This window comes from Chenopodium album, chromosome 16, assembly GCF_948465745.1.
Source record: "Chenopodium album chromosome 16, dcCheAlbu1.1, whole genome shotgun sequence".
NCBI lineage: Eukaryota > Viridiplantae > Streptophyta > Magnoliopsida > Caryophyllales > Amaranthaceae > Chenopodium > Chenopodium album.
Window position 1 is genome coordinate 33570886 of NC_137849.1, and position 15499 is coordinate 33586384.

At 34.4% G+C, this 15499-nt stretch overlaps 2 protein-coding genes across 2 annotated transcripts; one reads left to right on the forward strand and one right to left on the reverse strand.

The window, feature by feature from the left end:
• Nucleotides 1–2279: 2279 nt before the first annotated feature.
• LOC145585140 (uncharacterized) lies at nt 2280–6053 on the forward strand. The gene is made up of 3 exons (XM_081641876.1): nt 2280–2640; nt 4332–4496; nt 5684–6053. Exons 1-3 carry the CDS (start codon nt 2350–2352, stop codon nt 5807–5809), a joined length of 582 nt encoding a protein of 193 aa, XP_081498002.1. The 5' UTR covers nt 2280–2349; the 3' UTR covers nt 5810–6053.
• Nucleotides 6054–6840: 787 nt separating this feature from the next.
• LOC145586390 (potassium transporter 10-like) lies at nt 6841–14680 on the reverse strand. The gene is made up of 9 exons (XM_081643224.1): nt 14430–14680; nt 13494–13895; nt 13054–13279; nt 11828–12073; nt 10812–10862; nt 10448–10708; nt 10125–10292; nt 8915–9169; nt 6841–7971 (listed from the first exon to the last, which is right to left on the reverse strand). Exons 2-9 carry the CDS (start codon nt 13608–13610, stop codon nt 6926–6928), a joined length of 2370 nt encoding a protein of 789 aa, XP_081499350.1. The 5' UTR covers nt 13611–13895; nt 14430–14680; the 3' UTR covers nt 6841–6925.
• Nucleotides 14681–15499: the final 819 nt, after the last annotated feature.

Here is a 15499-nt window from a genome sequence, read left to right on the forward strand (position 1 = left end):
ACAATGGTTATTATTATGGTTACATTAATAAAAGAGTATTGAAGTTTCCGCTGCAAAGTATTGGTTTTGTTTAGTAAGTTTGGTAGCCTTGCGTAATCACGCGGCGGTAATACGCTCAAGTCTATCTCTACGGTATAATTATACGTATTTTTCTAGTATTTCTGTAGAAGGAGATTTGGGGGTGTTACACCTATGGAACAAAATCACAGGTTGGCTTTGGCACAGGGAGAGTATTTTCATGATATAGAGAAATATCGGCGCCTCATAGGCCGACTGATTTATTTGTCTGTTACGAGACCAGATTTAGGATATTCTGTGCACATTTTACCACAGTTTATGTAAAATCCCAGGATTGATCATCGGAAAGCAGCTCTGCGAGTTGTTAGATATTTGAAGAAGAGCCCGAAATAGGGAATTTTATTGAGATCCGACAGTGCTTCACAGTCGGAAGGCTGGTGTGATTCAGATTGGGCAGGTTGTCCTCTTTCTAGGTGATCTTTGAGTGGTTGGTTTGTGCTTCTTGGTTTGTCCCCAGTGTATGGAAAACCAAAAAGCAACCTACTGTTTCTCTTTCTTTAGCAGAAGCAGAATATCGTTCGATGACTGCAGTGACTTGTGAATTAAAGTGGTTGAAAACGACTTCTTGGTGACTTAGGTGTTAAACATGAGAATGGGATGCACCTTTATTGTGATAGTCAGTCTACGTCATTCATTGCGCAAAATCCAGTGTTTCATGAACGAACAAAACATATTGAATCAGATTGTCATTTTGTTCGGGATGCGATTACAGATGGGACAATTAAACCTTCGTATGTCTCTACGACGGTTCAGTTGGCTGACATTTTTACTAAGGCTTTGGGAAAAGCTAAGTTTGAGTATCTTCTTGGCAAGTTGGACATTTGTGACCCGTATGCTCCAACTTGAGGGGGGGTATTGGGATAATATCAAATATGTGAATATTGTAAAAGATATTATTGTGAAATATTGTGGTGTATCTTAGGAAGTTTATCTTTAGAGTATATTTGGCCTTGCCCTCCAAGTATACCTAGGATATATATTTTGTATGTGGTCGTTCATATTGAATGAGAATATACATAGAACTATTTTTCCCAATATTTGTCAATAATGTTCTTTAATATTATCATGTTCTTTATTAATAGTACAAATGTTCTTTAGATTAAAAAAAATAAAAAAAAAACATATAAAATTGGATGTTCTTTATAAAATAGTTATATGTTCTTTACAAAACAACTATATGTTCATTCCCTTAAAAAAAACAGCTATATGTTCCTTACAAAACAACTTAATGTTCATTCTACTTTTTTTTTAAAAAAAAACGTATGCATGATGCTCCGTGCATCTGCCCCGGGGAAAAAAAATTTAACAAAATATAGGAAAATTTTGCACAAAAAAAATTAAATAAAAAAAAAACAGCGAAAAAGGTGGGAAAATTTAGGGGTGTCCATTCGGTTTTCGGTTTGGATTTAGGCCAAATCCAATCCGATCCGAAATATAATTCGGTTTTCATTTTTCAATCCGATCCGATCCGAATTACTCTTCCAATCCAATCCGATCCAATCCGTATTAAATTCGGTTATTTTGGATCCGATCCGAAAATCCGAATTAAAATAAGTTGATTTATAACGTCTAATAAATTAGTACGATAATATAAAACGGTAGTCATGATTAACATAAATTGTTTAATAACAAGTCAAATTAAATTGTTCAAAATAAGTAGTACAACTAAAAGGCAACACTAAGAGTTCATTACAGCATTTTTGTTCAAAACAAGTAGCAACAATTTCCTGTTTAAGATTTCAGCAACTAATTCTAACTGAAGGCAGTAGGAGCCTAGGAGGCATCAACTTAAAATGTTAGGCATCATCAACTTATAAAGAAAGTATGCAGCAGCAACCTAAGAAGAAAGCAGCAGCAACAAACAATCCAAACAACAGTCCATATTATACATGTTGATATCTAAATTTCGGTTTTCGGTTTTAATTGGATCCGATTAGGGTCAATCCGATCCGATCCGAAAATCCGAATTTTCAAAAAATCTCGATCCGATCCGATCCGATTCAAAGTTTGGATCCGATCCGAATTGATAATTTGGTTTGGATTGGATTGGATTTCGGTTTTTATCCGAATTATGGACACCCCTAGGAAAATTTTTTAAAAGGTAATGACAAATGTTATGGATTGATTCACTTTTAATATAAGTTAATAGATGGATTAGATATCTATTAATAGTACACTTTAATTGCGGCAAACCAAATACCCAAACTCCTCCCACGAGTCCACGACCCCACTCTCTCTTTCTCTCCAAAAACACTGATCGAAGCCTTTTCAATGGAAGATGACATTGATAAAATACTATGGACTTCCGAAGATATTTCAAACCGAGTCTCCGAACTAGCTGCTCAACTCACCCACGACATCTCCACTACCGAATTGCCGGTGTTCGTCGGCGTTGCTACCGGTTGTTTGGTATTTTTAGCCGATTTAGTCCGACGTGTATCGTTACCGGTTTCCATTGATTTAGTTCGTGTTAGCTCTTATGGCTCCGGTACTCTCTCTAATGGCTCCCCTTCTATCTCCTCTGACTTAAAGCTCGATGTCACCGACAAACACGTTGTTTTGGTACTTTCTATTTTTTTCTCTTACGAATTTTATTTCCTGTTTTATGTTGCAATGTTTAACGTATGTCAACGCGTAATTTCAAATTTTCAATCAACAATGACTTCAGTTAGTTTGATGTTGCGAAAGGATACTTTCAATTACTCATTATTAATAAGTGAGAAAGATTTGATATAGTAAAATTATAAATTGAGACTTAACAGTTCAGAAGTCAAGCAGTTGCAATATAAAGACTTTCAAATTCCAACACTTTTGTCAATACATAACTTCAATCGATCAATGTGGTACAAATTTTTTTTTTTTTTTTTTTTTTTTACATCACGTATTGTTATGATTAGTGTTTGATTGTGTCATTTTACAATGTTTTTACACTTTTGGCTCTTTTGCAACTCGTATCTTTTTCTTTGAATGGAGCTGTCAAAGGATTTTCCAACACGTCTATCATAAATCTAACACGAAGACAAATTTAACACGACACAGCAGACTTGTCTCCTGTGATACATATGGATAATAATTTCCGTGTAGGTGAAGATTTTAAGTGTCCCATCTACTCACTTATCACTATTGATAAATAAACGAATATTTAAGTATTGGTGATTTAATGTGAACCCATTTTTAGGATATGATGCATATGTAAAGTGAGAGAAAACTGTATTGGTGATTTTGAGTATGCTACTCTAGTCCATTTAGTTATGTTGTAAATACTGTTTTAATGCTTCTTGATTGCAGTATTGCCATTATATTTAATCAACTAAGAATCTGATTAAGTACGGAGCGGAATTTATAAAGTTTCTGAATTTTTACTATTCCAAAAAGTCAAGAACTATTATGTTTGTTTATCCATCAGAAGATAAAACATAGTCTGATTTCTTTGATAAATTTGCATTTTGGTTAATCTTCTTCTCCATAAGATTAAATTTGTTCAGTATAATATTGATCTGGTTTAGTTTGATCTGATTTTATCTCAAATTTGACTCTTTTTGTTACCGAGTGGAGTCTTGTCAGATTCGTCTTAATGTGTCCTTTTCAAATATCTAGTTTAAAACTCTTATTAACATGAAATTTCGTATGTTTGGCAGTAAGCATACGCCTATAAGAAAGTGTAGTTAGGTCTCATTCGATTTGATTTGATTCCAATAAGAATAAGAAATGAAGTTCCTGGAATAAGGTGATGAAAGTATAACCTAAGTCAACCAATAGGTGTATTATTAGGATACTTTATATGACATAGTTTGACTTACCTTGTACTTAAAATGGAATAATTCTGGCAAATTCCTGTGTTATGTTGTTAAATGTTGTAATTCTGTATGGTGGCACTTCATTTCAAAGGGTTTTTTTTTCTTTCTTTCTTTTTTTTTTTGGGGGGGTGGGGGGGGGGGGGGGGGGGGGGTGGGGTGAGGGGTATGAAATTTGAAGCATTTAATTTTCAGTTTTTCACTTTGAACTGATGGATTTTTACTCTCGTTTCCCCCCATGTGTTGTAATTCCAACTGATAAAGGGAGATTGGTTCTATTTGTCTTATTGTTTAACACCAACCTAGGATTCTAGAAAATTTAGAGAATTGATCTTGGCAGGGATAAAGGGAAGATGCATCATAGTGTAAAAGTAATTGAATACCAAGGATTTTCAACCAAATTCATCAGTGTACATAATTTCTTTGCTTATGTGCTCCACATTCTTCTTTTGGATTCAGGTTGAGGACATTGTGGATACAGGAAACACGCTATGTCGGCTCATTGAACATTTGAAATCAAAGGGAGCATCTTCTGTGTCAGTATGCACCTTCCTTGATAAGCCATCAAGGCGGAAGGTTAATATAGAGCTCATTGGGAAAGGAAAGTTCTATCGAGGCTTTGAGGTAATTTTGCATTGGTTTCTGGTTTTTCTGAAAGATTCCTTGTGGTAAACAAAATTATTCTAATTCAATGAACATGGCGTAAACTACTGAAATTGCATCAAATTTATCAAAGTAGAAGGCTACAACAAACAAAATTATCTTCCTTTTAATATCTTCATTTAGAGTGCATTGATATGATCCAGATGATGATTGTTACCTAAACTTAAATGATTTGCAACACCTAACCAGATCAGGAAGGTACTATAAAACTTCTGACAAGTGAAAACCAGACTGGTTCACCTCAGGCCTCCCCAAGGTTTACGGAGTACTACCAAATTTATTGCTCTATTCTTGTAGCTAATTTTTGTGGTTTTAGAATCAATGCATGCGCTGGCACTTGCTTTAAGTGCAGTGCGCTTGATGCATTGTCCAATTATTAGAATTATGAAAACAACCCATCAAAGAAAGAGAAGCTTATCAGCATTTTCTTTTTGTCTTAATCTTTATTTGATTCTTGAACCTTAGTTTATTCTGTATCTATGTGAAAATTCTGGTCACTTAAATACTTAATCAGAGGAAGTAATTAAAATCATTGTTTGATTACAATCTCATTTAACTCGGTTGTATTAGTTTGACTAGGCAAGATAAGCTCATGCTTTGACGAGGACCAGTAAAGCTCATTCCGTTCACTCATTTGAAACTTATAATACTGATAAAAGTCATCACTTTGTATTTTACTTAGTTGTTCATGGTGCATTGATATCGAAGTTTTATTGTCTCTTTTGTGCTGTGTAAATTTTGAACTGAATTGAATTTGATCAACTAATATTAGGACCACAATATTTAATTACTAGGTTGTATGGGGCTGCTGCCCGCTAGTCTTGTGGTTGTTGCACCAGAATGCTCAATATTAAAAGGCCGCGGGCTATTGTTTATGAGAAGATGCTCCTACAATTTATAACCATGCTGGCTTTAATTAATATAACCGGTGAATACATGAATTAACTTTTGAAAATTAAAAAGATGAGTTATGTTCTTTAAAGATGCTTGAGACTGTTGAGTGTCGTAATGTTCCTTCAGTGAATTATGATCTATTTTGGATTTACCAAAAATCAGATGATCAATTTTCAATTCACCATATGATTGTATTTACATTTGTGTCTGCTTAGAATTTAGGATATGATGTCTAACAGTCATAGTTTTGGCAGTGTCCAGATCATTTTGTGGTAGGCTATGGAATGGACTTTGCTGAGCTCTATCGCAATCTTCCATATGTGGGCGTTCTGAAGCCCAGATGCTACCAAGGAGTCAAAGAGGAACTTCCAAAGAACTGAGGCTAGAAAGTTGTATGTCTACGTCGTTGACAAGAAGATAGTATATACATAATCATGATACGTCCACAATTCCTTGCTGGATGTTTTGAACATCAGCATTGTGTTTACTCTCTTGCTGTAAGCTGTAAATGCCTTTCTAGTTGAATAAAAGTGCAATTCTTCTTATAATTCATGTGCAAATGATAATCATTGTCTCATTGTCATCGGTTTCACTGTTTGAGTTAACATACATAGAATTCATACTTGACTGTGAATTGGCACATTCTAAATTGTGTTGGAAGATCATACACCCTACGTCACAGAATAACAGACCGTGTTTGATCTATCTAGGTCCGTTTTTGGAAACATAGCTATTTAACTTTAACCATAATTTTCCATCATTATTCAAATTTAAATATCTACCATACATATATACAGCACTTTTCTTTCGAAATTTTTATTAGTGTATCATTAAGGATAATATGAGAAAGCAGTAACTATTTGCAATAGGTATCTAATAACCAAGGATTCGAAGAGCGCTGAACTCCAAGATGTGGCAAAGCAATTAGATGCATATCAATCCTCAGGGTTCCAACTTTGGTTGTGCATCAAAGGTTTGGTAGTTTAGGGGTTAAGTTATGTCCCCTTTTATATCAAATCTTATCTAGGATTAGCTAGGTTGAAAATCTATGGTTAAAGTGTTAATGTGTAGCAGGCTCATTAGCAAGAGGCATATCAGTATTCCACAGGTAGGCTGGAGATATGATGGGCATAACAAATTCAACTAAGCATTCGCGTATATAATGATTTCAGGCTTATTGATTATATTTTAGCTAGCTAAAAGGAGGTGAAAAGACTCTTACCAGTTTGTGTTAGCTCTACATGTTGTGAAGATTTTATTGACGAAACGACTCTTACCAGTTTGTGTTAGCCCTTTATGTTGTGAAGACATTACTAGTCTGGGTTCCTGTATAGTGTATCTCTTGTACAAGGTTGTGATATATATTCTGCTGATTTGTAGCTCTCCAAATGAGTAAATGGGGTATATTGGATTTTGTACTAATCTTGTGAATTGATGACAAATTTATTTATTTTTACTTTTTTCCCTTATTGATGAAATTATGGAATTGAATAATGTTATACATAAAATACCTGACCAACGTTTAACAGACTCTCATGCGGGACATTAAAGATCACGCTATGCTCTCTACAAATCTTCCTAAGAAACGCATAAATATAATCAACAGCAATCTTTTTATACAACCTTGAATCTTTTCTTGCTTTCACCACAGTGTTGCCCAATATATGCACCACCCCAGAATCTCTACAACTATTCAAGAACTCCAATTCATCAATTTCATTTTGGCTGCTTGTCTGCCCGGACGACCTTGGCCTAAGTTGTAGTAGTCGCAAAGGAGAATTGGCAGGCATAATGGAATCCCCTGATTCAATTGTGTGCTCGAATTCAGTCATTATTGTTGTGCCATTATCCAACAGGCAGTCTCTAGACTCAGCTGTTTGCTGACCATATATACTGCTGTATTCTTCAGAATCAGTACACGCTTCCATCATAGACTCAAGGCGAACAAACATGAAGAGATTATGAAAGAGCTTCTTCTCAAAATCATCATCTTTCTTATGAAGGTCCTTGTAACCGTACCTCGCAACACAGCGGAACATATGGAAGTTCTTAGGTCCAATCCGCTTCACAAGAAATCTCTCATCTTCTGGGACTGTATACACTGGAAGGTATTTTACACATACAAAAACAACCACTGAATGGATGGCCGGCAAGTTGGTGATGAAGTGAGAAAAAATACTGGGGACACCACTGGCTAGCTCGGTGTACACAAGTCCAATTCCTGGTACCCTTACCAACCCTAAGCTAGGGCCAAGGCCAAGAATCCAAGCCATCGAGACCTTACTATGCATTTCAAACTCATAGCGCTTCACAGTTCCATAGTGCCAAACCACCATGACAATGAGAAAGGCAGCTGCAATGACAAGGGGGACCCATCCACCTTGATCAATTTTGAAGAGAACAGCTGAGAAGTAGGTTAATTCCACCAGTAATGACAAAGCAGTGAAGATCAAGACGAGTATCCAGTGCCACCGCCAAACCAGCAACATGATTAGAATCATGAGGAATGTGGTGGCTAACATGACTATCACAACCGCCGTACCTGTCAACACATGAAGTTGCACCAAGTTTAAAGTTAATTGATGAGAGACTGGAAGACTGAAAAGCACTATTCCGTACAGGTGCAGCAATATTGTCAAATACAGAACTTTTACAGAAAATGAATGACACATAGCTAATTAGCTATCAATGTATCCAGTCTTCTGGAAATTCCTGATCACATTTTACAAAATTTTGATTCTCAACACTAAAAAAAATGCTGAGATGCTGATACCAAATGCATAGATTTTATAATGCTGACACAGATTAATTTAAAACCCCTTACATTATATAAAAGTTGGAAAGATACAGAAATTTCAGCTGGCTATCAGCCAGAATTATTCTAGCTCAATCATGGTCAAAGCGCTGTTAGACATTAGTAAATGTCTAGCACACCTCCACAGGGTAGGCAATAATCTTGAAGATATTGAAACTTACATTACCACAAAGCCTGACATCAGAATTCAAGACAATTAAATTGTTGATTTTATTGACAGTAAAGATGCCAGTAATCCATCTAAAAGCTTTTGAAAAGAGACTTAGTATATTTTCTAGTAGTCCATTAACCACTCAAGGATTAACTAAAGGAATTTTCCTAATATTATTTAGCATATTATTTGGTACAGTTTGTGATAAGAAATGACTTATGTTTATTTGTCATCCCTGACACGCAGAACGATATTTGCTAGCTTATTATGTCAAATTAGTCCAAAGTGCTCCACCATACCAGTATATGTGTTCAATTATCAGAGTATTACATAACACTGGTCATCTCATTTACAGTTAAGTGGAATTTTCCTGAATCGCCAATAAGTTAGTTTTAGAACCGAGGCAATGCACGAATAATTCCCTACAAGGAAAATCCAATGGAAAAGAGAAGCCACAAGCACACAATAACTTCATAACATATGCAATAAAAGGACAAAAGACAAAAGAAACAAACTCACCATAAGCATTTCCAATCTGATTTTGGTTCCTAAATCCAGCAGTTACAGCTATGCAAAGGACCATAAGAATCCAGTTGATATCTGGAATGTATACTTGCCCGAGAAATTTCTTGGAAGTGTGTACTACTTTAACTCTTGGAAAGCATCCTAAAGCAAGAGCCTGCTTTATAATTGAAAACGTTGCAGATATGGTTGCCTGACTTGCAACGATGGCGGCCAAAGTTGCTATGACGAAGACTGGCCAGTAGATGCTATCTGCAGTTAAAAAAATATCTCAAGCATGACAATCAAGAAAGACAATTGTATCTTTATTCCTATACCATAGACCTCATTTGAATAACACAAATTAGTTTACTTCCAGTTGATTGCGATTTTACACTTGTCTAGTTGTCTTGATATTTACAATCATAGTCCGAACCCATGGAACGACACCCAATTACCCAAGGAAAACTAAAGAACTGTAATGGTCATTTACTCTTTTATTCTCTCTCCTCATGATCTTCTACAGAAGTCAATCCATCTACAAATTACCAAACTATGTGTCCAGGCTTGGTAAATTGTTGTTCTTCAGATTTGGGACAATCATTGTCACACCCTGACTCTCATAAGTCATATCAACTATTAGCATAAATTCATTAACATATTAGATAGATACAAAAGCATCCTATGTATGGAAACTCTGAACTCCTATTACAAAAGACAATTATTTGTTAAATGTTATCTTCTTATGTCAGCTAAACTACTTTATTAAAACACCATTTTCTTTTATTTCTGAAGTGCACTATCAGCCCATAAATAATAATTGTGCTAATTGGATATGCAAAGTCCCTTGTGAATATCTAAAGGTCATGCACGTCCTATAGAAAAGAAAAAAGACAGATAAGTTAATTATGAAAAGAAAAAAGACAGATAAGTTGTTTAATATTGAAATTCTAACTTTATGCCTCTCCCTTTATTTCTAATTTAAACTTAAACCAAATAAACCATCTATGCAAGCATAGTAGTAGTTACCATATCCTGGTCCTTAATTCTTATGACTTGTATTATCTTTAGACCCCACAAACGGGCAACTTCACAAAATTCTGGAACCCACCCCCTACATCAATCCCCCTCATCCTTAGATTTAATTTTTTTAATCAAGCTATATTATCTGATAATATTATTGCAAATGTATATGCACAGGAAAAAGAAAGGTCGAGCTGAGATAAACCTGGTATTGAGTGATAGAATGCATCTTCCACATGGTCTTGATGATTTACTAGATAAGCAGCTTGTCCTGAATATGCTAGAAGAAGGCAGGGGAATACAATTACTGTGAATGCTATTTGAACAGCCAACACCGGAAAGTGAGCCAAGTCAGCAAACAGTGCTTCTGTCCCTGTCATTTTTACAATTGAGGATTGAACAGAAAACCTTTGTATTAAATTTTGAATCCTTGCTATCAATTTACTTAAGTATGAAGACATGGCAACAACCTTTTTATGAGACAATTTGCAAAATAAGAATTTTTTTTTTTTTTCCCTAGTTTCTTACCAGTTATACTTAACATGATCCCTCCTAAAGAGGTCCATCCATCTTTCCCTCCTCCTTTGAGATAGCGATACAGATAGACTGGTGAAAAAGCTTTCAGTACACTGCTATCATATTTCCATATGTTGAATGCACCAATGCCTCCAATCATGAGAAACCAGAGTAGCACAATTGGTGCGAAAAGCCACCCAACTTTATCAGTACCATAGTGTTGCAAGCTGAACAAACCCACCAGTATCACAACAGCAACAAGCACAACCACATCTGCACACCAGAAAAAATACGTCAAAATCTGCTGAACATTTTTCCATAACGGTCGCATTAGAAAAAAATAATTAACAAGTCAAAGAGAGGAAAAGGGAACTACCATTACTCAAATTGGGGTGGTCGACCTTGATCCCACCAGAAGCTGAAAGAACTGCAAATGGAACAAGATTTAGTGGATGAATATATTTGTAGAAGAGTTTAAAGATGCTACAAACTGTCTTTGACAATGTTGATAAATCACAAAGGAATTGATGGTATACTTTGTAGAAAACTATATGAATCCACATTTAGTAAAATAGGTTGGAAAGATTTAAAAATTATTTTTTTTAATAAACATGATAAACGCAAGCCCAAGAAGAAAACATATAAATATTTTTTACTTCTTGACAGGGACCTATCTATGCTGCTGCACATCTTGATCTATAAACACCTTCATCATCATAATCCCCAGAATAATCTCTTTTTAAGCCATTAAGATATCCAAAAAGATGGTTGGAGTAAATCTTAGGCATTTGTCAGCTTCATTTAGTGGTCTTCCGGCAAAAGATGGGGAAAGATGAGTCATCAGTGACTTGCATCTTCTAATAGCAATCACTACATACAAATACAATGGCTGAGGTCACATTTATTTTGGTCATGGACTAGTTTATTTACAAGGGAAATCTAGTCTCAGGAAGTCACAAGAGGCGTTGAAAGTATGTGCCAGCAACTCAGCAAGTCTAGCAAGTAAAAAAAACATAATATACGAGATGTCATTTGAACATTCAAGATTCAACCCATGAAAACTTTAATTTCACAAATTCAACGCCTTTGTCGTTGAATTTAGTCCACGACTCTCAGTTATATGATTTCATAGCCTCTCAAGTCTCAAACCCTATCGTGAATTAGCTGTCAGCTCAACAACCGCATCTTTGAAAGAGAAAAGAGTGTAATGAGGTAGACTACATAAATCAGCCATTTATTCTCCATTACTTGCTTATTTCTCGACATGCATTAGTATACGTTCTTGGGGGCATTGGATTTATATCCTTACGCTCAAAATGTAATTATAAAAAAAAAAAAAAAAAAAAAAAAAAAATCAAGAATGCAATGGTGTGTTAGGAGTTCGGCATATACCTGATATTGCTGGAGTGAGAATTCCATCTCCAATTACCATGCAAGTACCAACAAGAACAAGTAGAAGTAGAGTATTTTTTCTGGATGCATATTTTTCTAGCCATTGCCTGGTTTTTGATGCAAATGATTTTTCTTGGAGCCTAAAGCGACTATATGTAGTTAAGTCCTCATCTGTTCTGTGCCGGTTCGGAATAGTATTTACATCAGCATGTCTACATAGCAATGAATAAAGAGCAAATGTACCCCCTGCACCAGATAAATAAAAATTTCTTATCAATATTAGATGAATAGAGCAGAAATTATAAATTACGAAGTATATCAAGTAATTAGTCCCTCGATACTATTATGGCTTACTGCCACTATTACAGAGTACACCTCTGACATGCAGAGTTCTCAAGAAAGGGCTTATAAAATGCACCAGTAACATCAACAATATCATAGCCTTATACCCAAACTTATAATATATACTGCTTAGATGAAATCATCACAATAACCTTCAATTGGGTAACACTAACACACATTTTTGCACAGTTACACTTGTCCCTATTGGAGAAAATGAACATATCAGGTATTTGCTGCAAATGTTTAAGGCATCTTAATTGGAGTTTAGACCAACATTATCTCATTAGAAATACATACTATTGGTTCCATAATATAATACTTATATGTCATAAGACTCATAACTATCAATTTAGCATGTTTTACATATTGAATAGATTTAAATGTAAAGTACAGGTTATGACCGAGAATTCCAATATTAAATACCAGAGTAAGAGATATATGCTGCAAGGACCTAGACATATTGGGCAATGGATTTGCAAACTGCAATATAGGTTAAGAACTTGAGATTTATGAATTCAGTAAATAGCGTTTGGTTGTCTGTGAGGGCAATCTACATCAGTAGTACCACATATCTAATAAGTAGTGTCATGAAATTAAAGTGATAGTAGAAAATGTCAAGAAAAGTGACGGATTGTGAAAATATAACTAAGAACATTTGGCAACTTCCTCTGAATATAAAATTAAGCAAACCATAACATTACAGGAACTAGATGCCTTGTCACTGTGCAAAGCATGTCTACATTTGAAGCATTACAATATGAGAACACAATCAAAGTGCTTAAAACAAAAGCATGAGATGAGTATTATGCATGAATGTTATTACTTCAGCAATTTATGACTTAAATCATAATAAATTGAAAGGCACAGAGAGGTTTGATTAGTACCTTGACCGTTATCATTTGCTCTGCAGACAATGAAAACATACTTCAACAGTGGGACAAGGGTGAGGGAGTATATTATCAACGAAAGTGCACCGATCACATCATCATGATGTTTCACTCCATGCGGAAATGTATTGAAGAAAACATACAATGGGGATGTTCCCAAGTCTCCATACACTACCCCAAGACTTTGGAATGCCAACCGTAGAAGCACTAGAGTTGAAAATTTCTGCAGGAATCAACAACACTTCATATGTTACAAGGTCTTGCAGTTAGAAGATACCACACAGTTAATTACTTGGAATAGGCAAACTACATCTGCCAGCCAAAAAAACATGGTCTAGCTATATAAAACTTCATATAAATCACGAAAACAAGCATACAAGACCTTTAGTGAGGTAACAATCTCATTTAAAAGTACTGCAACATATGCTCTATCATACCTTTTCTCGGTATGCATTCTTAAGCTTTCCTGCCTCTTCATCCATGGGCTGATCGAGGGTCTGATCCAAATCCCACATACTCCCTTTATTCTCGGTATCCTCATTAACCGAAGCCATTGATTAGTACTAGTACCTAACAATCTCAATACCCTTCTTGAATGGTGTATAAGATGCTGTTGCTGCACCAATTTCCTCAGCACGTACTAGTACCTAACAATCTCAATACCCCTCTTGAATGGTGTATAAGCTGCAGTAGCTGCCCCAACTTCCACAGCACAATCGCGAAAGACCAATAGTCCGAAATTAATACCAAAGGACAATGGAAAACCAGCAACTATAGTGGCAATGGCCAGCAACTTTCACAAAATGCTTCTATATACAATTATACATGCTTCTCCAATTCTGCAACATTCAAACAACTTTCAAACAAACCTACACACAAACTCATCCTCAAATTCGACTCGAATTACTTGAAAACCAAACCAACTATCAATGTTCAAGTTGGCAACAACTATAATTGCATGAATTCAGTTCAACGATGCTCAGAACACTGCAATCCAATCATTGAGATCAACTACAGTAGCAAGTTTGAACATAATTCAGGTATATACAAATTATATTCCAATATATAAATTATATTCCAATATCCCAATTTTACTCACATCAATAACTGCATGAATCAGTTCCAAAATTTCTAAAGAGATTTGGAAACAAAGAAATTCCAAAAGCTCAAAAAATAATGCAAAACAAAATAATTATACTTCCATATCCAAAACAGATAGAATTAATATAGATCACAATATTTTTTTTTTCTTTATTGAGTAATAACAATTCTCAACCACAAAACTCAAAAAACCCAGATATTTTTTTCCCTTTTTTCTACAAATAAATACAACCCAGAATTTTATTTTTATAAAATTAATTTTTCTCACATACCCATCAATGAAGGCGGCTAAAGAATTCTCCTAGAAGTTGCAAAATTCCATTTTGAGCTCTTCAAATGATCTTGAATCACTAAAAATTTGAGCAAAATTTTGAGTTTCTAACCCAAAAAATAAACTATTTAAGCAACTTAAATAGTTAAGATTTGAGAAAATAAAGATAACAGGTCTAATTTGACAACCAACTTTGTACAGTTCTGCTATACAAGAGTTTTTGTTTTTTTTTTTTTCAACTACAGGACAGAGCTAAGCTCTGAGATACTGCCAGCAGACAACTACTGATACCTTTTTTAAGAGAGAAAAATCGAAACGAACGGTTAATTCTCTAAGTGTTTTTTTCACGTGACCTGTTTTATTTACTCCCCAAAATCCTCTATTTTAGATTTTGCAAAACTTTGATTGGCACATGAGTTAATATTATGGAACTTTAATCATTAATATTTGCGTTAATAACTTAATATAAAAGCTCATAAATTGAAATTTACTTTAAGATTAGTCCAAAATCATTTTATATACTCCGAAGTAATGTAACATTTTTTTTTTTTTGGTATATATTGGTATACAATATACTTTGAATTAAGTAACTATATAAACAATGTAAAAAATAAAATTTGTGATTAATCTGAACTAGAGATTATATCATGATTGTATGTCTTTGTATAACTTTAATTACAGAGTATTAATATTACAATTGATAATTATAAGAATAAAGATGAATTGCTTCAATAATATTTATTGAAATAGTTTATTAGAGATCTTTCAAAAAATGATCAATAAAAATAAGTGAATAATACAAAAGTCAAATTAAATTTAGTAAAAATTAAAATAAACATAAAAAAATTTTGAAGTTTGAAATTGATACTCATTTAAATTTAAAATCGAATCTCATCTACACCACTTCTCAAGTTAATATTTTACTCGGTATCTTTTTTGTGTGTATAAAGTCGTTTTTAAGATTTTGATTGAATTATCATTTAAAATAATCTTTTAAACTGTACATGCAGATTTACAAATAAATAAATCAATATTTAATAGTACAACATGTAGAATTAAGGGGAAGTCATA

What these genes read in the sequence shown, in the direction of transcription:
- LOC145585140 (XM_081641876.1), top strand. Translation starts at nt 2,350, where the DNA reads ATGGAAGATGACATTGATAAAATACTATGGACTTCCGAAGATATTTCA. An exon ending in CCGACAAACACGTTGTTTTG is followed by an intron (nt 2,641 to 4,331) that starts GTACTTTCTATT and finishes TTTTGGATTCAG; the next exon opens with GTTGAGGACATTGTGGATAC. An exon ending in AGTTCTATCGAGGCTTTGAG is followed by an intron (nt 4,497 to 5,683) that starts GTAATTTTGCAT and finishes TAGTTTTGGCAG; the next exon opens with TGTCCAGATCATTTTGTGGT.
- LOC145586390 (XM_081643224.1), bottom strand. Translation starts at nt 13,610, where the DNA reads ATGGCTTCGGTTAATGAGGATACCGAGAATAAAGGGAGTATGTGGGAT. An exon ending in AGCAAATGATAACGGTCAAG is followed by an intron (nt 12,074 to 13,053) that starts GTACTAATCAAA and finishes TATCTGGTGCAG; the next exon opens with GGGGTACATTTGCTCTTTAT. An exon ending in ATTCTATCACTCAATACCAG is followed by an intron (nt 9,170 to 10,124) that starts GTTTATCTCAGC and finishes TTTTAACTGCAG; the next exon opens with ATAGCATCTACTGGCCAGTC.